A 24945-nucleotide genomic window follows, 5' to 3' on the forward strand; every position below is an offset into this window, starting at 1 on the left:
CAAAGAGAACTGCAAAGAAATGTTACACTCTAATCAGGAGTCTGCTGGTTAATAGTAACACCAATATTATTCTTTTAAAATTATTGTGTGGATGTGTATGTGTGTATACATATATATAATGGGATAATACAAAAATGTAATTATTTATTGGGGCGCCTGGGTGGCTTAGTTGGTTAAGCATCCGACTTTCGCTTAGGTCATGATCTCACAGTTTGTGGGTTCGAGCCCCGCATCGGGCTCTGTGCTGACTGCCAGCTCAGAGCCTGGAGCCTGTTTCAGCCTGTGACTCCCTCTCTCTCTGACCCTCCCCTGCTCACGCTGTCTCTCTCTCTCTCCTAAAAATAAATAAAACATTAAAAAAAAAAATTAAAAAAAAATGTAATTATTTATTGTTAGGAACCAAAACTGTCAGTGTAAAAGAAATCATGGGAGAAGGGAAGGGGGAAAATAGTTACAAACAGAGAGAGGGAGGCAATCCATAAGAGACTCTTAAATACAGAGAACTGAGGGTTGGGGGAGGAGAGGGGCGTGAGGGAGAGGGGAAAATGGGTGATGGGCATTGAGCAGGGCACTTGTTGGGATGAGCACTGGGTGTTGTATGTAAAAAATGAACCACAGGAATCTGCCCCCAAAACCAAGAGCACACTGTATACACTGTATGTTAGCCAACTTGACAATAAATTATATTAAGAAAAGAAATCATATGAAAATCAAGGGAATTAAGCTTGAAACACTGTAATGTTACATTTGAACTGGAAAGATCAGCATTATGGTGGTCACATGTCTGCAAACAACCCTCACATCTCAGAGGCTTACAACAGCAACATTAATTTCATGCTCAGAGGCTGGAAGAATGCCTTCAGGTCAGCCAACCTCCCTTGGGCTCATTGGGGCGGGGCCAGGCTAGGCTGGAGTGCTTTGGGTTAGGTTAGGTCAGGCCATCGATGACATCCTCGTTTTGGGACTCAGGCTGAACGAGCAACAGCTACCCATACATCATGGAAAGTGGAAGTTCCAAGAGGGCCGGCCATGCCTCTCGCTCACCACGTACACGCTGTCACTTGTGCCCAAAGTCAGTGGGATGAGAAGCACACAGCACCCACAGGGAAGTCATGACAAGGGTGAGGAGGGGAGGAAGAGCTGTGGAGAAAGACCACCACCTACCCTAATTATGAACTCATGACTTTTCTTTTCAAAACTAAATATTTCTTAACGCTGTCCACCAAAAGGGCCTAAAAGCACTGCAACCTCCTCCCATGAGCATCCTTTCACCTAGATTGTGGTCTCTGAATATTATTCTCCAGTAAAAGAAACCAGAGCCTTGAGGTACACCTAATTCCAGGTCTTCAGCAGGAAACGTACAAAGGAACACTGAGAAAGCTCGTTGTGCCAAAGCGCAAGGAAGCTAGCAAAACCAAGGGGACCATGTTAAAAGGATACAGGAGATGCACCAAGGGCTCCCATTGGTTAAAGAAAGGACAATTCACATATCAAATAGAAGAGTGAATACAATTCGCTGAAACACAGATCCCTAGCCCCACTCTAATCCTACAGAATCAGAATCTCTAAGGATGGAGCCTAAGCATCTGTATTTTTTTCTAACAGAGCTCCCCAACTGATTCTGAGGCATAGGCAGGGCTGAAAGTCACCAGGATGGAGGCTTCCTGATCTTCCGGAGTGCAGGTCACTCAGAGTGCCCATCTTGCTCTCGGATGCTGGCCTCTGCTTCCTGGGAAGCCTTGTCAAATGCCTAACTGTCCTTCATTCATGTTCTCCAACTCCGGGGTGGCCCAGCCCCACTGCAGCAGACATCACCCAGAAGAAAAATGCTACTTTTCAGTCTACTAACAGCAATAACAGCAGCAAAACAGATGGGGCAGCTCCAAGGGTCCTCCTTTCAACCACAGTTTTGACAATGACTGTGAAGAATAAACTCTTCTATTTTTAGCTAACGTAGATCCAAGACATTCAAGTTTGGGGTTTCTCCATATATCTCAAAGAATTAGTTCTTAATCCTCACTTTATCAGAATCACCTGGTAACCTTCTACAAAACAGGGCTGACTGGGCTCCAGGCCCGGACTCAAACATCCAGATTCAATGGCCGAGGGTGGAATCTGGGCACCCCATGTTTCAGAGGCCGCCCACATGATTCTGACATGCCGTGATAGACAGCCACCACTCCAGGCTAACATCTTGAAAGTCAAACATCTCCACCTTAATGTCTTATCACAATCTGAATCAAGATATGCCTTGGACAAGGCACCTTCCAAACCTCAGTGCCCCGGGCAAAAGTCTCAGTCTGCCCCTAATTGTGCCTTTGAAGAACTTCCCACCATTTTCCCTCCGACAATCAAGCCTGAGCAGCCTCCCCAGCCTCCCTGGGCACAGGACTCAGGGCTCACGGCAAGCTGGGCTCCTCTCCCGGATGCTCAGGACAAAGAATAAAGACCGTAATGTCTAAACTGCTCCAGATCAAAGCCAAGCAGAGAAGACAATCACAAACAGCTCAAACTGAGAACTAAGGCAACCGTCACACAAATACTCCTCTCAAAGTCTCCAAGAGGTAGAGTGGTTTTATTTTATTTTTTTTTAATTAGAAAGAATGGGGATAATTCCATGTTAGAAGAAAAGAGTAAAAGATTGGAAGTCAGCCAATTCAAAAAAGCTAACATAGTTCTGCTCCCCAAAACCCAATGAACACGGCACGCACACACGCTCATGCTACACATGCATGCATGCACACACACACACGCACACACTAATACAAATCATTGCCATGCCTTCACATAGATGCTGAGCGCAGCTAGCAGTCCTAGCTTCCTCCTAATTTGCAGGAGGTGGGATGGATCTCAGCTCTCAGAAGGCCTAAATCCTTAGTCTGGCTTTGTATTAAAATATGCTGCTTTTCTCAAAGACTTAACAGCTACCATCCTGTAAGAATGGCTATCGGTCAAGATTGTTCTGGAATTCACAGCATAGTTGCAGCAGACACTTTCTGACCTATCTCCCTATCTAAGCCCCTCTTCTGTAATATGTGCACCCCATTCACCAGGCTGGGTCCCCTCAGCTGTGCCTGCTCGTCTAGCCACATACCCCTGGCCTAGGTTATGAACCAGTACTAGACACATGGCTCAGCCGGGCTGGGCTGAGAGCTATTGATTTATTTCAGTCTGGAAGGTAGATCAAAGGAGGATGGTGTAAATGTGAGCCCTTCGGGGAGGCTAGGCTGGACCACGTGAGCAGATGGAAGCAAAGACAGGGGAGCGAAAAAGAGGAAAAAGCAGAGGCAAGGGGCAGAGATGGCTTGCGTCTCAGCTGGCTCTCTGGCTGCCTGAACTCCGGGCCCATGGATTCCATAAGGTACCCTTTTTTTCCTCGTATTACACTCCCCTTCTGCCTATTCAGCTACTTTGAAATGGATGTCTGTCACTTGCCAACAAAAAGACCGCTGACTAAAACAACTGTAAAGCCTTGTTATCAACTGCTCAACATTTCCAGGATATTTTTAAAGACCAAGACTAACTTTTTTCTCTTTATTGAATATACGGTTTCTAAAAATGTACATATGCTTTTAATGTACACATGTGTATGTTTTGCTGTGGCAACTGGTTTCAGAATCAGAAATAAGATAACCACCAGAATTTGGGATCAACAAAAAGAAAGCTCTCTAGAAAAATGTTCCCTCACATCCCCTTCTTGACAGGGACCATTCTCGGCAGGAGGAACCAGGAGAAGGGAATCAGTGTGGGAAGGCCTGGCTCGGTCATGGAGGCTGTGGGTACCAAGTGCCCCCAGCCCTGACCAAGTGGGCCCGATGCAGTGAAATTCTCCACAGATCCCAAACAGCTAGCTCACAGAACGAGAGCACCATTGAGAATGAGAAGCTCTGGGATGCTCTCTTTAAAAGGGGCTTAAGTCAATAATGCATTTATAGAGACCAAGAAAGAAACCAAGAGTGGCTCAAACTGACTAAATCCCCTCTTCCCAGCAACAGTGTTTAGAGCAATTCAAAGGACAGGGTACAGACCTCCGGCTGGATGGCTTTAAACACAGGTATGTCCATTAACGTGATCTGGCTCTGTAACAAAAGAGAATCAGTGTTAGAATAAACTGTAAATCAAAGACAGCTGTCCTGGTACTTTGACTCTATACAGTGTAAGAACACATTCTCTCATGAGACACAAATCAAGGAAGAATAGAATAAAAGTCTAAAATGCCACTCCCATCCTTTCCCCCTTCGTAAATCTTGTCCCCACATTCTTCTTTCTTTAATGTGAGACGAACTCCCAATTTAAGAATGGATAATAGTCATTTGGAGGGTGGGACTGAGATTGAGGGGAACATTTTCAGTTTGGATATTTTTGTACTTTTTGAGTTGCTCTTTCAAGTATGAATTACTTTTGGAATTTAAAAAGTTGCAGACACAGTATTAAAAATTAGAATGCTAAGGAGACACTATCTATTACTCTAAATTTACATTTTTAAAAAAATTGTGGCTTATAGAAATTGTACATTTCTTCTGAAGTCTCAGCCTCCTCTAAATTATATAGTAGATGCATCGTGCTGGACCGCAGACTATTTATTCCACCAGCCCACAATGAGAGAACTTCAGAACTTGAGAGCAAGCATTCGGGAACTTTTATAGCAAATTGCCACATTTTTATTGTTGTTTTTTTTTTTAAATATTAGTCCTCAACAGAAAGGAGATGGAAAAAACTGGCCCTTTAACCACAGCTAGCTTGAGAAGCATTAATGCTGTAAATATGGAAAACACATACAATTAAAAGGCTGTTCTAGGGGCCCCTGGGTGGCTGAGGCAGTAGAGCATCTGACTCTCGACTTCAGCTCTGGTCATGATCTCTTGGTCCGGGGGTTAGAGCATCACATCAGGATCAATGCTGACAGTGTGGAGCCTGCTTGGGATTCTCTCTCTCTCTCTCTCTCTCTCTCTCTCTCTCTCTCAAAATAAGGAAATAAACTTAAAATAAAATAAAATAAAATAATATAAAATAAAAGGCTGGTCCCATCGTTAGCTGCTCATCAGGCAGCAGTAAGAGAAAGCATCCTTGCTGATGATCTGTGCAGGATGAATTGAGCTGACTTCACATGACCTGCCCATCTCCACATGTCACCTGGGATGTCAGATGTCAGTTAACAGACACCTCTGTGACAGGCCAGGGAAAGGAGAGTCAAGGGCATTTGGATGTCTCCTAATGCAAGAAGACACCCTGCCCCTGGCACACAGGTCAAAGGGGAGGACGCGATGCAGGGGGATGAACTTGGACTCTGAAATCAGCGGGAGCCGGGGGTGTGTCTGGATAACACTGCTTGACGACAATATTCTCTGCATGATTTAACCTCTCTCCCAATCTCAGGTGCCACATCTAGGAAATGGTAATAATAATCCCTACCTTATAGGATCCTTGGGAAAATGTAAGACAAGATGTGCAGAATGTCTGGCATTTGACAGGTGCTCTCTCTGGATAGGTATATGCACACGTGTGTGTACATGCAAGTAGTGAGAGCGCATCTATGTATGTGTGTAGAGAGACACACACACAGAGACCGAGAACATCTGTCAGGTGCCAGGCACTCTGCACCTCCTATTTTAAATTTTCACAAAGATTACATATGTATCATGGACCCTTGAACAGCACAGGTGTTATGGATGCCAAACATCCACAGTCAAAAATCTGCATATAACTTTTGACTCTTTACTGATAGCCTACTCTTGACCAGAAGCCTTACCGATAATGTCAACAGCTGACTAACACATTTTGTATGTTATATGAATTATAAACTGTATTCTTACAATAAGGGAAGCTAGAGGAAAACAAACATTATTAAGAAAAGTATAAGCAAGGGGTGCTTCAGTGGCTCAGTCGATTAAGCATCCAACTTCGGCTCAGGTCATGATCTCACGTTTGTGAGTTCGAGCCCTGCATTGGGCTCTGTGCTGACAGCTCAGAACCTGGAGCCTGCTTCAGATTCTCTGTCTCCCTCTCTCTGCCCCTCCCCTTCTCATGCTGTCTCTCTCTCTCTGTGTCCAAAATAAATAAACATTAAAAAAATTTTTTTAATCTTAAAAAAAAGTAAAGTATAAAGAAGAAAAACTGCATTTACGGTACTGTATTTATAAAAATAATCTTTATATAAGTGGAAACACACAGTTCAAACTTGTGTGTTCAAGGGTGAACTGTGCCCGCATGTGTGTTTATATATTTATGCTTACATATCATATATATGTGAAGTCACTCAGGTGGGCTTCATGTATTGGCTCCTGACCAATACACGAGCTAAGAAATAAGGGGCTGTTGATGTATTTGAATATTCATGCATCAAAGTTGCTCTAGAAAATACTTAAAGGAGGCTGTTACATTGAGTCAACAAATACTGTCATAAAAAGAAAGCCTCATGTCCAGAACACATGAGAAAAATGGCAACACACACAGTATGTCAAGTGTAACCACAATCCGGGGCTAAGGTGCAAAACTGTGGTCGCCTCTCGGCATAATTTAAAGGTGGTCCAAGACCGCTGGGTTCCTGAGAAGCACAGGATGCAGGCCAAAGCATACCATCCTCAGGGCTGGGTGGGAGGGGGAAGTAAGCAGGTGGCTTCTGCGGAGAGCCTCTCTGTCCCCTCCAAGGGGCCAGTGCTGCCACTAATGGAGGCTCGGCAGAGGGGCAGCAATGGCGCCGGGAATGAAGAAGCGCTTGGGAACCGAGTCCTCCCACCTCTGGGTCTAACCACCAGCAGTAAGGGGGCACTGGACGTCCACAGAAGGTGGGTCTGGCTCTCGTAATCTGGGCGTCGAGGGATGCCTGAGGCCTGGAAGCCTACGGACACTGCAAACAGACTGGCATTCCTCCTGCCAGATCTGTGGAGATCGCCAGCCAAGGCCCCTCACATTTGGATTAATTCGGTCATCCTGGGGAACAGAAAGGCCTTGTGGAAACAGGAGATTTGTGCTCAAAGCTCAGAGGGCCTTGGAAATCTCTCCTGTGGCTCAACTTAACTCCCCACCCGGGAGAGCCAGCAGGATGCTTGCTATGTCATATAGGAAGATAACCAAAAGTCTGCTAATGAGAAAAGGAGAAAATTTCCTCTCCATCCTGCCATCGCTCCTAGGGCTTGCTACTGAATTTCCAAATGATTTATGAAAATAGTGGCTTTATGTCTCACACGGTTTGGGATGGTCCAGGTTTCAAATATGGTGATCCCCACTCAGACCCTACGTCAGAAAACGTATTCAGGTGTTGTATTCAAAGCAAACAACAACAGAGGTCACCAAACTTAAAACAGACTGGCTGGCCCCAAACACACAACCTGAGGGTTTTCAGAAGTCTCTTGCGCATTTTTACCCTCACAGTTCTGACAGAGAAAGAAGCTGAGTCGGGAACAAGAACGTGTCGATACACAGGTAAAATCATCAGATTAGAACTGTGACATTTTACTACAAAGTCAAACGTGGGGGAAAGGGTGCTGACGGGCAGCCCTTCCCAGGACGTGTGGGGGCTCCAACGAAGGCAGTTTTAGCAGAAAGAGAGGGAGTGGGCAGGGACGGAGGCTTAAAGGTGACCAGCCCCGTCCCCCTTCACAGCATTCCCGGCCTCAGAAGACCTTGCCCCCCACCCAGGGGAGAGGCCTAGGCTTCCTGGAGAGAAAGGGCATTTCCAGGGGTGTGGTGTGGCCTCCTCAGAAACACCCAACAACAGGCCCTTCCGGTCTACAAGTAGCACTTGTGAGGCGCACCAGGCATGGTATGGACGTGCTGAATCACCACACCGCACCTGAAGCTAATATTACACTGTGTGGGCATTGACTGGAAAACATAAACAGAATGAATGAATGAATGAATGCATGCATGCAGCACAGCCTCCTCAGTGAGGCACATATGCTCAGACAGAGGTGCACACTCATGAACAAGTCTCTCAACAGCTTCTCCTTATCTTTGGAAATGAACCCTTCACACGGGATGCCCAATTAAGCTGGTCATCTGGCAATGCCTCCCTTAATCCTTTTTTTTTTTTTTTGTAACATTTTTAATGCTTGGTGGCTTTTTGGTTTTTGGTTTTTGGGTTTTTTTTGAGAGAGAGAGAGAGAGAGAGAAGGAGAGAAACAGGGCACCCGCAGGGAAGGGGAAGAAAAGAGAGAGGGAGACACAGGATCGAAGCAGGCTCCAGGCTCTGAGCTGACAGCAAAGAGCCTGATGTGGGGCTCAAACCCACAAACGGCGAGACCATGACCTGAGCTGACATTGGGCACCTAACCGCCTGAGCCACCCACATGCCCCATGCCTTCCTTAATCCTAACTCCCTTCTCCCACTCCCTCCTTCACCCTAGTCAAGGACTCCCTAAAAATCCAGGCTTTTTAGGGAAACGGCCAATCTCCACATATTACAAAACATTTCTGTTGAGGTGACTCCTTCAGCTCGGAGAGGCCTATTGGAGCACTTCACAGTATGGCCCCGAAGAAAGAGGTGGTTACTGTGCAGATAAATGAAAGCCACTTAGCCAAAAAGGAAAGGAAAAAGAAAAAAAAAAAAAAAAACACCTGTTTTCTGCGTATGCTGAATGTAATGTTTCCCCCTCTAATACTGGTCACTAAATCCCCCTTCCCAGCCACAACTTTAGTATAAAGGCTCTCTCAACCCCCAAATAAACAAACGAAAGAAGCTATTGGCAAATGAGTGGCGTATTTTATAACAGAAGGTATCTTTAAATTTGCATTTAGATCACCCACCACCAGCACAGGACCAGGAAGGCTCACAGAACAAAAGGCAATCAGCTCCAAAGACATATTCCTACTTGCACTCCTAGAGCCTCAGGAAGCACGTGTCGGGCAAATTTAGAATCACAGCCAAGGAAATGCAAATTCAACAGGAAGATGCCATTTGTCGTCCGTCAGTGCCACCAGGAGCGACAGGACTTTATAGACTGCTCTGTTCTTTTTGGAAAGCAATCTGGCAGTAGCCCGTTGAAAAAGTTCTTTAACTCTTGCATTTTTTTTTTTAAAAAAAAAGTCAAATTTCTAAAAAAAAGCTGCAAGAATAGTATGATGATCTATAACCTTTCGCCTAGCTTCAATAATTATTAACATCTTGCCTCATTTGTTTTATCTCTATGTATATAATTATATATACACATTTTCTTCTGAACCACTTGAGAATAAAATGCAGATATCATGACTCTTCACCCCTAAATCCCTCAGCATGTTCATTCTCAAGAACAAGATCATGTTCGTACATAATGATAAAATTATTACATTCAGGAAACTTATCACTGCTAGTTGATAATACTGATAACAGTATTATCTAATATTACATTCCACATTCAAAATTTGCTTAAATATCCCAATATAGTTTTAATAGCAATTTTTTCACGATCCAAGATCAGGCACTGCATTTAGATATTATCTCCTAAAAAGTGAAATGAGCATACGGTTGACACAACAATCCTACAGAAAGACGAGCGCTGGAAACAAAAAAAGGCCACGAAAAGGGACTTGTTGGGGAAAAAAATTGTAGTATTCAGACTCTGGGATTTTATGCAGCTATTAAAAATAGAGAATTAGGGGCGCCTGGGTGCCTCAGTTGGTTAAGTATCCAACTTCGGCTCAGGTCATGATCTTGCGGAAGTTCACAAGTTTGAGCCCTGTGTCGGGCTCTGTGCTGCCAGCTCGGAGCCTGGGGCCTGGAGCCTGCTTCGGATTCGGTGTCTCCCTCTCTCTCTGCTCCTTCCCCACTTGTGCTTTATTTCTCTCTCTCTCAAAAATAAATAAACATTAAAAATTTTTTTTAAATAGGGAATTAAATCTATACACATTGACCTAGAAGAAGTCCATGACAAAGTTTGAGCTTTGCTCTTTACTCTGCTTTCAGCCTCCTGTGGTGGAGGAAGATGGAAATCTAGCTGTCGAGCACCCCTGCTGAGAAACTGAGGACATTTTAAATGATTCAAACCTTTTTTATTACAAAATAACACACATTTACAGAAAACCACATCAAACAATTACAGGGTTTGATGACTTACTATAAGATGAATACCTTGTAATTACCACCTCAGTCAAGAAATAGCTACCTCAATCAACACACAAATGGACCCCAAAAACGTGGTATACACACACACACACACACACACACACACACTAGGGAGCACTAGGGAGTATTATTCAACCTGAAAAGGCAAGGAAATGCTGACATATGTCACAAGATGGACGAACCTTAAGGACATGAAGCTGAAAGGCAAAAGCCAGGCACAAAGAAACAAAAGCTGTCTCAGTGGTTGAGGGTAGGGGGGATGGAGAGTTGTCTAAGGAGTATGGCGTTTCGGGTGTGCAAGATGAAACTGCTCTGGAGATCAGTTGCACGACAATGTGAATGTACTTAACACTATTGAACTGTACACTTAGAAATGGTTAAGGTGAAAAAAAAAAAAGAAAATAAATGGTTAAGGTGATAAATTTTATACTGCACATACTTTACTACAGATCAAAAAAGTCACCCCAGAGTTCTTCCTGGGGCCTCATCCCAATCACAAGCAACAGAGGTCCTGACTTTCCTCAAGTTTATGATTTGATCACTCAAGTGTGTGTACCAAGGCATCATGGTGGCATCTTGCCTGCTTTCTTCTTTAATGTTTATTTATTTTTAAGAGAGAGAAAGCATGAGCAAGGGAGGGGCAGAGAGAGAGGGGGATAGAGATAGATAGTCTGAAGTGGGCTCTATGCTGAGGGCAGAGAGCCCAATGCGGGGCTTGAACTCCCAAACCATGAGATCATGACCTGAGCCGAAGTTGGACGCTCAACCGACTGAGCCACCCAGGCACCCCTTGCCCACTCTTTTAAAAGTTTAACGTGTGGCACCTGGCTGGCTCAGTTGGTAGAGCGTTGACTCTTTTAAAAAAAAAATTTTTTTTAATGTTTATTTATTTTTGAGACAGAGCACAAGTGGGGGAAGGGCAGAGAAAGAGACACAGAATCTGAAACAGGCTCCAGACTCTGAGATGTCAGCACAGAACCTGATGTGGGGCTCAAACCCACAAATGGCAAGATCATGACCTGAGCCAAAGTTGGACACTTAACTGACTGAGCCACCAGCAGAGTGTTCACTCTTGATCTCAGGACTGTGAGTTCAAGCCCTATGCTGAGGGTAGAGACTACATAAAAAAAAAATTTTTTTTAATAATATAAATAAAATAGGGGCACTTGGGTGGCTTAGTCGGTTAAGCGTCCGACTTTCACTTAGGTCATGATCTCGCAGTTCATGGGTTCGGGCCCCGCATCGGGCTCTGTGTTGACTGCCAGCTCAGAACCTGGAGCCTGTTTCAGTCTGTGACTCCCTCTCTCTCTGACCCTCTCCTGCTCACGCTGTCTCTTCTCTCTCTCCTAGAAATAAATAAAAAACTAAAAAAAAATTTTTTTAAATAATATAAATAAAATAAAAGCTTGATGTGTGTTTGTAAGTTTCTTTTAATCTACAAGTATTCTCTCCATCCCTTCGTTTTCCTCACAATGTATCTGCTGGAGAATCCAGGCCACTTGACTTACACAGTCCCCCACACTCACAGTGCAGGTCAACAAGTTCCTCTGTCCTTGGCATTTCCTGCAAATTGGCAACTGCACCCAGAGACTTGATCAGACACAGGTTTGATCCCTTTGGCAGGAATGGGGGTGGCGCTGCATTGATTCGTCAGGAGGCACATAATGTCTCTCCTTTTGTGTCAGTAGCTATTGGTGCTCAATGCTGAGATCTATTCATTCACTCGGGTTATAAAATGATGATACTGTATTCCAGTTCTATCGTTCCATTTCCATCTATTAACTGAAATTATCCTTATCCTCTATTTGGTTAACCAGTATAGCTCAAAAGTTCAAAAATGAAAGGTAAGACAAATACTGGATTCTTTAATTCTATTTCTTGGGTTTTAAGATAATAAATGTGTTCCCTATCATCATCCAGTGATGACCTATTGTTTGATGGGTTTCAATCAATTCCAAATATTGTTCTTTTGAAGCTCAAATGGTCCCATCACTGAACAATGGCAGCTTCTTCCTCTAGGTAGCTCTTGAGTCCTTTTGACAGGACCCACTTGGTCCTCAATAGCTTCCTCACGGGTAACTGGAAAGATGTACTGGTTCATCTTGAATATTTCCTGTCCTAGACCTAGAATCAACCAATTCTCTGGGAAGCCCCTGTTTCTTTCAGTGATCAATGGTATTTCAAGACCACAGTCTGGAATTCATACTGATATTTCCAATTCAAATTCAGGACAATTTTTCCCCCTAACTTACCTACTTACCTTCTTCTGTATTACAGCTGTATTTCCTTTCTTCCATATTGAAAATCCTGGTCTCAAGGACACACGGTATAAAGGACTGCATTATTCCATAACTATTCATTTCCTTTATCCTACATCATTCATATAACAACCTTAGAATAACAATACTGATACAACCATCATCACTGTAATTGCTGAGAAAAGTTATGAAAGTTTTGTACATGTTCTCTCCATCCTCCCACATTTTTTACAGTTTACACTAGAACAGTCACACTGCATCTATTACATAGGCAACACAGCCATTACATGCCATACCTTCTCCCTTTCCTTACCCATTCAGTCTTCACTCTACGGTAACTGAGATTCACTGGTCTTCACCAGTCTTTATTGTGATGTTTCTCTAATCATTTTTGTGGTCTGAAGCTTGTTCTCTGGTAGAATGCTCAGGAAGAGTTCAAGGAATAACATTCTCTGAAGAATAATATTCGGCATGTTCATAATTGTCTATGCCCTTAATACCTGAAAGTCAGTGTTACTGGATATAAAATCTTTGGCTCACATTATTTTTTTCCTTGACTTACTTGATTATATTATTTTCCTTCCTTTCGGCAAAAAGTGTTTTGGTCAAAAATATTGATGGTAATTTAATTTTATTTCTCTCAATCATTTTATGTTGCTTACATGTTGAAATGATACTATCTTAGACATACCAAGTAAAGTAAAATTTATTTTTAAAGTAATCTCAGGGGCGCCTAGGTGGCTTAGCCAGTTAAGCTCTGAGTCTTAATTTTAGCTCAGGTTGTGATCTCACAGTTTGTAGGTTCAAGCCCTGCATCAGGCTCAGCGCTCGCAGTACATAGACTGCTTGGGATTCTCTCTCTCTCCCTCTCTCTCTGCCCCTCCCCTGTTCATGTTCTCTCTCAGAATAAATAAACTTTTAAAATAATAATAAATAAACATTAAAAAATAAAAATAATTTCAACTCTTCTGTTTATTTATTTATTTTTTTTATTTCTAGGAGAGAGAGAGAGAGAGAGACAGCGCGAGCAGGGGAGGGTCAGAGAGAGAGGGAGACACAGACTCTGAGATAGGCTCCAGGCTCTGAGCTGGCAGTCAGCACAGAGCCCGACGCGGGGCTCGAACCCACCAACCGCGAGATCATGACCTAAGCGAAAGTTGGACGCTTAACCGACTGAGCCACCCAGGCGCCCCTCAACTCTTCTGTTTAATGTGGCTACCAGCAGGGTGCCTGGGTGGCTCAGTCAGTTGAGTGACCGACTTCAGCTCAGGTCATGATCTCACAGTTGGTGGGTTCAAGCCCCCACATCAGGCTCTGTGCTTACAGCTTGCTCAGAGCCTGGAGCCTGCTTTGGAATCTGTGTCTCCTTCACTCTCTGCCCCTCCCCCACTCACAGACTGTCTCTCACTCTGTCTCTCAAATATAAATAAATGTAAAAAAAAAAATTTAATGTGGCTACTAGCAAATTTAAAATTGCATATGTGATATAGAAAACCCTAAAAACTCCACCGAAACCTACTCAAATTGAGAAACGAATTCGGTAAGGTGGTAAGATACAAAATCAATGTACAGAAATCCATTGCATTTCTATACACAAATAATAAAGCAGCAAAAAGAGAAATTAAGAAAATAATCCCATTTATAACTGCACCAAAAATAATAAAAATACCTGTGAATAAACTTAACAAAGGAGGTGAAAGACCTGTACACTGATAAAAGAAACTGAAGATTACACTAGCTCATGAACTGGAAGAACAAATATTGTTGAAATGTTCATAGTACCTAGAGCAATCTACAGATTTAATGCAGTCCCTATCAAAACACGAACAGCGCTTTTCACAGAACTAGAACAAACAATCCTAAAACTTCTGTGAAATCACAATAAAACTCCAAATAGCCAAAGCAATCTTGAAAAGGAAAACCAAGCTAGAAGTATCACAGTTTCACATTTCAAGTTATACTACAAAGCTGTAATGATCAAAATAGTATGGTACTGACACAAAAACAGATACACAGATCAACAGAACAGAAAGCCCAGGAATAAACCCACAATTATATGGTCAATTAATCTTCGACAAAAGAGGCAAGAACACACAGTGGGGAACAGACAGTCTCACAGCACCTGGGTGGCTCAGTCTGTTAAGCATCCCACTTCAGCTTCAGTATGATCTCATGGTTTGTGACTTTGAGACTTGCCTCACTCTCTCTCAAAAATAAATAAACGTTAAAAAAAAGTCCCTTCAACAAATAATGTTAGGAAAATTGGACAGTCATGTACAAAAAAATTAATACACCACTTTCTTACACCATACATACACCAAAATAAACTCAAAATGGATTAAAGTCCTAAATGTGAGTGCTCGCTTCGGCAGCACATATACTAAAGTCCTAAATGTGAGACCTGAAACCATAAAAACGCTAGAAGAGAGCACAAGCAGGAATTTATCTTTCTTACACCACTTTCTTACACCATACATACACCAAAATAAACTCAAAATGGATTAAAGTCCTAAATGTGAGACCTGAAACCATAAAAACGCTAGAAGAGAGCACAAGCAGGAATTTATCTGTCATCAGCCATAACAACATTTACATATGTCTTGTGAGGCAAGGGAAACAAAAGTAAAAATAAACTGTTGGGATTCCAACAAAATAAAATACTTCTGCACAGCAAAGAAAACAGTCAACAAAACTAAAAGAAAACACACTGAATGGGGAAAAGATATTTGCAAGTGATATATCCAATAAAGGGTTAGTATCCAAAATACATAAAGAACTTACACAACTCAACACCAAAAGCCCAAATAACCCAATTAAGAAATGGGCAGGAGGCACGAACAGGCATTTCTCCAAAGAAGACATCCAGATGGCCAAAAGACACATAAAAAGATGTTCAACATCACTCATCATCAGGAAAATGCAAATCAAAACCACAGTGAGGTATCACCTCACACCAGTCAGAACGGCTAAAATAAAAAACATGAGAAACAACAAACGTTGGCAAGGATACAGGGAAAAAGGAACCCTTGAGCCCTGTTGGTGGGAATGCAAACTGGTGCAGCCACTGCAGAAAACAGTATGAAGATTCCTCAAAAAATTAAAAATAGAACTACCCTATAATCCAGTAACCATACAACTGGGTATTTACCCAAAGAATATGAAAACACTGGGGCACCCAGGTGGCTCAGTTGGTTAAGCATCTGACTTGGGCTCAGGTCATGCTCTCTCAGTTTATAAGTTTGAGTCCCGCATCGAACTATCAGTGAAGAGCCTGCTTCAGATCTTCTGTTTCCCTCTCTCTCCGCCCCTCCCCCCACTCTCTCACTCTCAAAAGATAAACATTAAAAAAAAAAAAGAATAGGAGAAAAGTAATGGGAAAGGATATGTGCACCCCTGTTTACTGAAGCACTACTTACAAAAGCCAAATTAAAGAAACAGCCCACTGTCCATCAGCAGACGAGTGGATAGAGAACACATGGTATAAATATACGACAGAATACTACTATACCAGAAAAAAGAATAGAATCTTACCATTTGAATTTTTTAAAATATTTTATTTATTTCTGAGAGAGAGAGAGAGACAGCATGAGCAGGGGAGGGTCAGAGAGAGAGGGAAAAACAGAATCTGAAACAGGCTCCAGGTTCCGAGCCGGCAGTCAGCACAGAGCCCGACGTGGGGCTCGAACCCACAAACCGTGAGATCATGACCTGAGCCAAAGTCAGACGCTCAATCAACTGAGCCACCCAGGCGCCCCGAATCTTACCATCTGAAATAATATGTATGGATCTAAAGAGTATAATGCTAAACGAAATAAGTCAGGCAGAGATTTCATTCATATGTGCGATTTAAGAAACAAAACAAATGAACAAAGGGGGGAAAAGTCAAAGCAAAAAACAGACTCAACTACAGAGAACAAACGGTGGGGGGCGGGGTGAAACAGGGGAAGAAGGTGGAGAGGACACTCACCATGATGAGTACCGAGTAATACATGGAACCGATAGGTCACTATGTTGTACACTCTTTTTGTCTCTCTCAAAATAAATAAACATTAAAAAAAGAAAGAAAATCAGGAGCTAATAAACTGTTTCACTGGGTTATTCTGAAGACTGAATTCTTTCAGTCAGCATGTATTCACTGACTGCCTACTATGAGCTTAGGCACTCTTCTGGGCACTGTGGAAAGAGCAATGGGCAAGTCAGTTAAAAGTTCCTGTCCTTAAAGAGTTTCTATTCCAGTGGAGGAGACAGAGCACAAAAACTATTATTATGTAGTGTGTGGCATTGGGTAGTAACGAGAACCATGAAGAAGCTGGAGCAGTGTAAGGGGAGAGAGTCGTGGAGAGGTGCCACTTGAGTCCAAGGACAGAGACAGAGACAGGCAGAGAAGAGCCAGAAGGAGGGAAGGAAAAGAAGCACAGGGCCCTGCAGCAGGGAGATGCGGGGTGAGTCTGGGTTAGAAAGAAGGGGCCAAGGTCTAGCTGGGGAGCAGAGACGGCGGCGGGAGAGGAGGCGTGGCCAGATCACAGGGGGCACTGGAGGCCTCGGAGGCACACACGGTCTCATTCTCCTCCGAGGCAGCTGCTAGAGAGTTTTACACAGGTTTTTATATGATCCCTTGGCTGCACTGAAGGTGGTGGCGCACGTGCCAGGCTCAGCAAGGCACAACATAGGCGTGGAGGCCAACCATGGCAGAATGACGAGACGCAGCCCGGTCAGCTCCCGCGCCACCCTGGGGGCCACGAAACCTGGTCCAGCAAAGGGGACACAGAGGAGTGGGCGTGGCGGGGGACCCTTCCGAGGCTGCCCTGGGACGCTGCCTGCAATTAGGCTTGAGGCCACCCCAGGGGCAATATACTCGGCCATCCTCAGTGCAAAAGGCAGAAACCAAGTCCTGGCAAAACGAGGAGCCAACCCTGCCCCTCAGTCAGAGCAGCTAAACACACTTGTTGAAGAAAAAACAATTCTTAAAAAAATTAGTATTACAAAATACTATTTTCTATCACTGTAGAAAACAATCACTGTAAAGGTACAACTGAACAAAAAGAAGAAAAACTAAATTCCAATTAACTATTATCCTACAACCAGAAACGACAGTAAATAATGTTTGGCTATTTATATCCAGATATTCATGACTGGTAAACATCAGAGCTAGACCTCTTCCAATGCAAATGAAAATTGTGTGTGTGTGTGTGTGTGTGTGTGTGTGTGTGTGTGTGTGCTGTGCATGCTTTTTAACACTGGCAGCCTACTCTATTCATTGTGCTGCAACTTGTTCCTTTCACTTAATATCCAAGGTATGTATGACTCCCACGACTTCCGAGGTGGTTAATTTCTGGACTGACGGCATCCTGTTTAATGCTGCTTGGTATTTCATAAGGAATATTCTATCCCACGGTCCCTGTCATGGGGCATATGGCTTGTTTCCAACCAGAGCAACTGTTCGCTGCCCCCATCCCACTGTTTTGGTGCCCAGACCCCCGCGTCTGTTGTGTTACTTACAGCAAACTCCTCGGGACTCACTTTCAAGACATCAAACACAACGGCATCGTAGCTCTTGCTGGCAGAGTCGCAGCTCTGGCCCTCCAGAGAGTCTGAGCTGCTGCTGCCCTGTGGAGGACAGGGAGAGAGGGCGCCACCTGAGCAGTCGGGCTGGCTCCGGCGTCACTCACCCCCACACCCTGAACAGAGGGTGCGAGGGTGCCACAACTGTGTAGCAGCGAAAGCTCCTACTGCTCACTGCTCCACCCTGTTCCAGGCCCCACGTTAGGTACTTCATACAAATACTTGTGTTTCGCTGTCTTAAGAACCTCTGAGCACACACTATTTTTATTCCCATTTTCAGATTAGGAAGCAGAGGCCGTGCCACTCCCACAGGGTACCGCCGCTCGGAGACCGAAGCGCCAGGACATGAATGCAGCTTTACGCCTAGGTGATGCCAGATGCATGCCCTGGTTCATGACACTGACCGCTTCCGGCCCGCTGTGTAGCCGCTGGGGTAAAAAGATTCAGCCCACTCTTCCTTCAGAGAGGGCTTCACATCTCAGGAGGCCTGAGGCAATCGTCTGTCTGTCTTCTTACAGCTTTCAGACATCACCTGGGTTCACCTTTGTTTTTTTCTTGAAGTCACTGCAGGAAATTCTTACACAAAATGTTAAACTGGCCCTCAAGGCTTATTTCACATAGGGGCCACTTGGAATTCAAAGCCTGTTAGCTGATGAGGTGAGAGGTAACCAGCTGGCTTTGGAGAAGGGCCCAAAAGTTATATTTGGTAGAGCCCCTCGTTAAGGAGAACATGGTGAGTCCTGCCATGTAGAGAAAGGGTCTCCCATAAAAGAGCAAGTTAAAACTCCCCAAACGTGGCCAGTTTCATGAAACCCAACACTGCGGGGATCCCAGAATGTTGAACATACCTTCTCTTTGATTCTATTTAATTTCATCAAATTCTACTTCGGGGAACAAGTCAAGCTTACCACCCAAAAACTGTGCCCCATTCGTAAATGGTTTTATTCGTCTCAACCCATGAAGAGGGACTTTGTGGTTTCCATTAACCTCAGTATCTTGGACCAGGATTCAGAGAACATGCTTCTATTAATTCTTCTTTATTTCACTCTTTCCAAAATGGCTATATCTGGAAAAACTTTGCAATCTTACTGGAAACTACAGTGTTTTTAGGCCAGTGAGGGAAACCAACAGTCAACAACTGAAAATGTGAGGTTAAAAGGAGGAGCAGAAACTTAAACCTGTAGATTTCAATAGGCCTGTGTCATTTAAAGGTTTTACAAGTGAGGCTACATACCCAGAAGGCTAAGGTGACCTCAAGAAGTAGCACGTCACGGGGGGAAGAGCTCTCAAGTCAGGCCTGAGTGGGGTGCCAGCCCGCACTAGCTGCCGCCTGACCTCACACAACTTACTTCACTTCCCCGTCTCTGTACAAAAGCACGGCTAGACCTACTCCCCAGGACTGGGGGCCGGGTTGTATAAAATGAAGCTTCCAAAGCAGCTGGCCGACCCCCCCTCCCGGGGAGACGATGATTCAAGGGACCTGGATGGGCCAGGCATGGCTATTTTAAAAGTGCCATGAATGGGGCAGGGCGCCTAGGTGGCTCAGTCAGTTAAGCGTCTGACTTTGACTTGGGTCATGATCTCACGGTTCGTGGGTTCGAGCCTCGTGTCAGGCTCTGTGCTGACAGCTCAGAGCCTGGAGCCTGCTTTGGATTCTGTGCCTCCCCCTCTCTCTGTTCCTCCCCTACTCGCACTGTCTCTTTCTTTCTCTCTCTCAAAAATATGAACGAATGGTGGGACCTTCTCCCACGAGAAGAATCTGTGCTAAACCTGTGAAAAGTAACAAACACTAATCCCGAGTACCTCTGGAAGCGGCAGTCTGTCCTGCCCCTCAGTCTTATGCACAGACCCTGAGCAGGTGATTACCGGTAAGTCACTCTGCACTTCCACAACCACCTTCCAGAAAGCAAGCAAAGTCAAGTGACAGGGTGATTTTCCTCAGTGTGGTGTTGTCACGGTTGAGAGCATTGGGCTGAGTCACGGAGGCCCGGCTCTGAATCCCCACCCACTGCTGACCAGCTGTCTGATGTGAGCCAGTGTATTCCCACCTTCCTGCTTCAGTTTCCCCATCTGTAAACTGGGGGTGAAGCACACACACACCATCAGGTTAGTGTGAGGATCAGTGTGATAATGCCTGTGGAGCAGGCAAGGCAAGGGCCTGGTGTGTGACAGGCACTGGATTATGGGGCACGTGTGTGGGGGGCCATTCAGTCACCAAAACTGAGTACTTTGGTTACATTTGTGTCCTTTCACTCAGTAACTATGGAGTACTTGCCATGTTCTAGGTACACATATACACACACGTGTACATACAGATGTACGTACACATAGTATGTACGCACACGTGTATACATAGGTGTATAGATACGCATATACTCAGAGAGATCAGAAAAGAAGTTCTACTCGAGATGGGGCATAAATTGTAAATGAAAACAGAAATCTGGGGCGCCTGGGTGGCTTAGTCGGTTGAGCGTCCGACTTTCGCTTGGGTCATGATCTCGCAGTTCGTGGGTTCGAGCCCCGCGTCGGGCTCTGTGCTGACTGCCAGCTCAGAGCCTGGAGCCTGTTTCAGTCTGTGACTCCCTCTCTCTCTGACCCTCCCCTGCTCACGCTCTCTCTCTCTCTCTCCTAGAAATAAAATAAAACATAAAAAAAAAAAAAAAAAAAAGAAAACAGAAATCTGATTCCTCCAGTTACCGAACAGTCCACTCCTGGGATTTCATGTGCAGTAACCTCCCCACTGCATCTGCCACAGACACACACACTCACACCAGGGGCCTTATTTAGTCCAGCGCTGCTCCAAATACATCAGTGCTGGTGCTGACGATAATGCACGGACTTTACTTAAACCTATGTTGGCACCATCAGGGAATCTTAGAAGGTGCTCGCAAGTCTGTTTTCAGAGGCAGAGATCAAAATAAGGACTTTCTTAAAGGTTTCTGAGATGTGAATTGGTTCCTGCGAATTTCTAGCTGATCACACAGGATCGTTTCAAAAGCCCAGCCAACCGTGAGGGGCTTGCAAGCGCACAGCACTGACTGTTCCCTTGCCAGCTTGTCACAGGAGCCATGCATCACACGTCCGGCAAGGTGACGTCCCCGGGCCGGACCCCCACTCCTGCTAGCATGCCTCTGTCCCATCACTGCATGGGGAAAACAAGTTCCCAAAGCCCCAGGGCAGGGGCCGCAGCCCAGGCCACTCTCAGACCACCGGTCTTTCCAGCCATTTCCTACCAAGCAAGGTAAGAACGAACACCAGGCCAGCCGGAAGCACTTCTGTCTGACTTCACTCTGGAATGTGTGACTTATTTAACATCAGCAGCCGCTTTTCTAGGGAAAGACCTGATCCCATCTTGCCACCAAAATGGAATGTGGCACTTGCTATGACCAGACTGGGCAGGTGATGGTTTTTCCTTGAAGAAAACACACGGATCCACAGGGCTGACTGCCTCCCACATCTCACACCCGGCAGGGCAGGGGCCACGGGAGCGCTGAGAATGGTGGTATTCGTGGAGCCTTGCTGCTTTGCTGTCCACGACTTACCGGGGGCCTGCCCCTCAACTGCCCCAATTCTCACAGCCCCTGTACCTGTGGAGTGGCGGAGGTGACCAACACGCTAGCCATCAGGCCATTCCTCTTGTACATAGTCTCCGGGCCGCAGGGAGCTTCAGGGCAGCCTCTGTCGGTGACATAACCTGTCTGGAGAAGTCCTGCAAGGCAAAGGGGCTCATAAAAACCAGCTTCACACCCAACTTCACCCCACCCTGGAGGCGGAGTTGTGCTAGACTTGAGCGGAAGACCCTAGGGGAGACCTGTATAAACAAAAGTTTTAAGCCAGCGGCCTTTAGGCTAAATATGACCCACATATGTAGTTTCTTGAGCCTGTATAGGTTTTAATATTCTTAAAATTCATCAACAATATTTAAATAGAAGGCTTCACATGGAATTCTGGATTTCTAGCCTTTCTTGAAAATGAAAATACCTGGCAGTACTGGCCTCACGTTCCTGCATGATGACCATCAGCTGAGCTGAGCAACAGCGGCCCCTTGCATTGGGGCAAGTGCCTTCCAGACCATACTTGCCCTGTGCCACCATCGGGGACATGCCTCGCCCTCTCAGGCACTAGAGTTTGTGACCTTTGTTTTAAATGAAAGCAGGAAGAGACGACAAACTGTCTTTCCCCACGCATGAGACCGTTTCATCAATAACAATGTGATCATAGCTAATACCCGTCTACTGCCCACCAAGTGTCGTTTACTTTGCATACGTTAACTCAACACACCCTCACAACCGCCTCACATAGGTCCTATTATTCCCATATTAGGTGTGAGGAGTTTGAGGCACAGAGAGGTTAAGTAACTCATGCGTAACCCTGCCATCCCATCGTCATTCAAGACCCTGCTCAAATGTCATGTCCTCTGGTTATGGAGCCGGGACCCCTCAGACCAGAACCAGGTGCTCCCGTGCCGATGCGTACATGCCTCTAGTAGAGCATTTATCACATCACTGGACAACACAGAGCTGCAGCCACCACCTGCTTTTTAGCAGAAAAGTGACCAGGAGAGTAGGGAGGGTGCAAGAGGGTAAGGAAAGGAACAGGTCAGGGTACAGTCGGCAACCACCTGCATTTGTTCAGGCCAGAGATGAAGGTCCCCTGGGCTAAGTAAGGTTGCTGCGGTGGAGTCAGCGAGAAGGAGACAGACTGGGAGACAACAGGGACAGAAGATCAACAGAAACCGCTGGGGAAGGGCGATCGGGGAGGACGAGCTGAGGGTGAATGGTGTCTGGCTTGAGGTGCCAGAAGGACGGCATGTCCCCCATCAAGGGCAGGAACGGGTGGTGCAGCAGATCTGCAAAGATGATGATGAATTTGACCTGGGATACACGTCGAACCTGCGGTGCCCGTGAAAAATCCACCCTGGAGAGCAAGGCGCCTCCTGAAGCTCACTGGGCAAGATGGTCTGGAGGTGAATGGAAAAGATCTCGACCAGGCCTGTGACCCTGCTGGGGCCTCAGCCACAGGGCTCATCACAGAGCACGTGCGTCAGCACAGAACAGAGTCGAGCGCCCCAGAAGGTCAGAGTGCTGCTGGCTCTGTCCATCCCCATCTCCAAAGCCACGATGGCCACTCCCTCACAACCGCTCCGTCATCTTCCTCGTCGGCCATCTCCTCTTCAGCAACAGCCTGTGAGCTGGCTGCCTTCCCGAGAAGAAAGGCTGTCTGGGCAATGCACTATGGCAGAATTCACGGCTAAAGGGGACTTGCAATTTAGTTTCCAATCAGTCTACAAAATACACCAAAGTAGAGATAAAGCAACTATGGCCAAATGCTAACACCTGACATCCAGTGACAGATGTTCACTGCACCAGTCTCTCGATTTTCTGAATGCTTGATAACTTTTATACCAAAAAAGAAGAGGGAAAAGCACAGGTTGGCTAAGTTTTTCCTCAGAGGAAAAAATGAGCAGCAGAGGCCAAACTCCTCTTTCATGAGCAGAGAAAGGGGTTGGGCTGAGAACTCTCATTTGTCCATCCCTTCTGTCCTCGGAGGAGCCCTGTGTGCGGTCACCCATGACCCCAAGCTGTGGCTGGGATAGGTTTGGGAGGCAGCTGCGCGAGAGACGCCAAGACACCTTTAGCAAAAGAAGGTATATGGATGGCAAAGGAGGGGACTGTGAAGCAAAATCACAGTGAGACAGCACTTCGCACCCACTGGGACAGCTGTGATGAAAAAAACCATACCAAGTGCTGGCAAAGATGCGGAGAAATGGAGCCCTTATATGCTGTAGGGAGGCAAAAGGTACAACTCCTTTGGAAAACAGCTTGGTAGTTTCTTTAAAAGTTGAACATACACTTATCAAATGACCAGCAATTCTACTCCTAGGTAGCTACCTTTTAAACAAAATGAAAGCATATGTCCGCACAAAGACATGTATATGAATTATTCATCAGAACTGGAAGTTGGAAACAATCTAAACGCTCCTCAAGTGGCAAGTGGATAAACAATGTGATCTATCCATACAGTGGACGACTCCTCAGCAATAAAGAAACAAAATACCAACATAAACTGTAACATGAATAACCTCAAAGACATGCTAAGTGAAAGAGCTCAGACCCAAAAGACTGTACTTTAGGATGCCATTTTTATGAAATGCCCAAAAAAGGCAAATTCATAGAGACAGGAGCACATCAGTGGTGGCTGGGGTGGAGGCAGGACTGACTGCAGATGGGCACAGGGATCTTTTGGAGGTGACGGAAATGTTCTAAAACTGGATCATCATGCCCGTTACACAGCTCCGTAAGTTAACTCAGAGTCACAGAGCCACACGCCTGGAGTGGGTGAATTTTACGGCATGTAAATTAGACTACAATGAAAGCAGCAGCCACCAGCTTGTTTCGTGATGGTGACCTGAACTCACATGTTTAACTGCTCCCCTCTACATCCTTTTGAAATAATCAAAGAAATACTAAAATAGCAAAAACAAACTACGTTACCACATGACAAGAGAGAAGAGTTATTTTTTTAAGCTTATTTATTTGTTTTGAGAGAGTGAGAGAGCACGCATATGCAAGCAGGGGTGGGGCAAAGAGAGAGGGAGAAAGAGAATTTCAAGCTTACAGAGCAGAGCCCGGCATGGGGTTTGAACTCACAAACTATGGGGAGATCATGACCTGAGCCGAGATCAAGACTCAAACAACTTAACCGACTAAGACACCCAGGCGCCCTGAGAGAAGGGTTAGTAATAAGCAAAACAATTTTGAGGAATTTCCGGTACAGAAGAGATGGGACTGAGAAGGGGAACCAGCCTCCAGAGCAAAGGGAGCCCCTCCCAGCAGTCAGGCAGATGGGACCTTCCCACAGACACCCCATGAGAACCTAGAGACTTCAAAGTAGAGAATCCAGAAATTGAGGCTAAAAGTAAGGCTCAAGCAGCAGCACGAGACTGGTTCAAGCCGCAGGGCCGTCTCAGACCAGACATACCAGCTCATATGCGCTGGGAGTCGGGGCCAACATAGCCAGGCTCTCTCTGTGTCAGAAGCAACTGGCATGTTGGACAGACTCTGTTCAGATCAGCTCAGGCCG

At 45.3% G+C, this 24945-nt stretch overlaps 1 protein-coding gene across 9 annotated transcripts in view; it reads right to left on the bottom strand.

The window, feature by feature from the left end:
* RALGPS1 (Ral GEF with PH domain and SH3 binding motif 1) overlaps window positions 1-24945 on the bottom strand; it is a 272375-nt gene that overhangs the window by 201172 nt on the left and 46258 nt on the right. For 7 of the 9 annotated variants that reach the window (XM_039229483.1, XM_039229484.1, XM_039229482.1 and 4 more), the window contains 3 exons: window positions 21450-21571; window positions 17800-17907; window positions 4029-4079 (listed from right to left, as the gene is read on the bottom strand). In XM_039229483.1, the coding sequence (XP_039085414.1) occupies window positions 4029-4079; window positions 17800-17907; window positions 21450-21506 (216 nt within the window). In that variant the 5' untranslated portion in view covers window positions 21507-21571. Of the gene's footprint in view, window positions 1-4028; window positions 4080-9831; window positions 9887-12613; window positions 12753-17799; window positions 17908-21449; window positions 21572-24945 lie in introns of those variants that run through there. The other 2 variants (XM_039229485.1, XM_039229486.1) reach the window with 2 other exon arrangements.

This window comes from Hyaena hyaena, unplaced genomic scaffold (genome assembly GCF_003009895.1).
Source record: "Hyaena hyaena isolate Hyena2069 unplaced genomic scaffold, ASM300989v1 scaffold_38, whole genome shotgun sequence".
Taxonomy (NCBI): domain Eukaryota; kingdom Metazoa; phylum Chordata; class Mammalia; order Carnivora; family Hyaenidae; genus Hyaena; species Hyaena hyaena.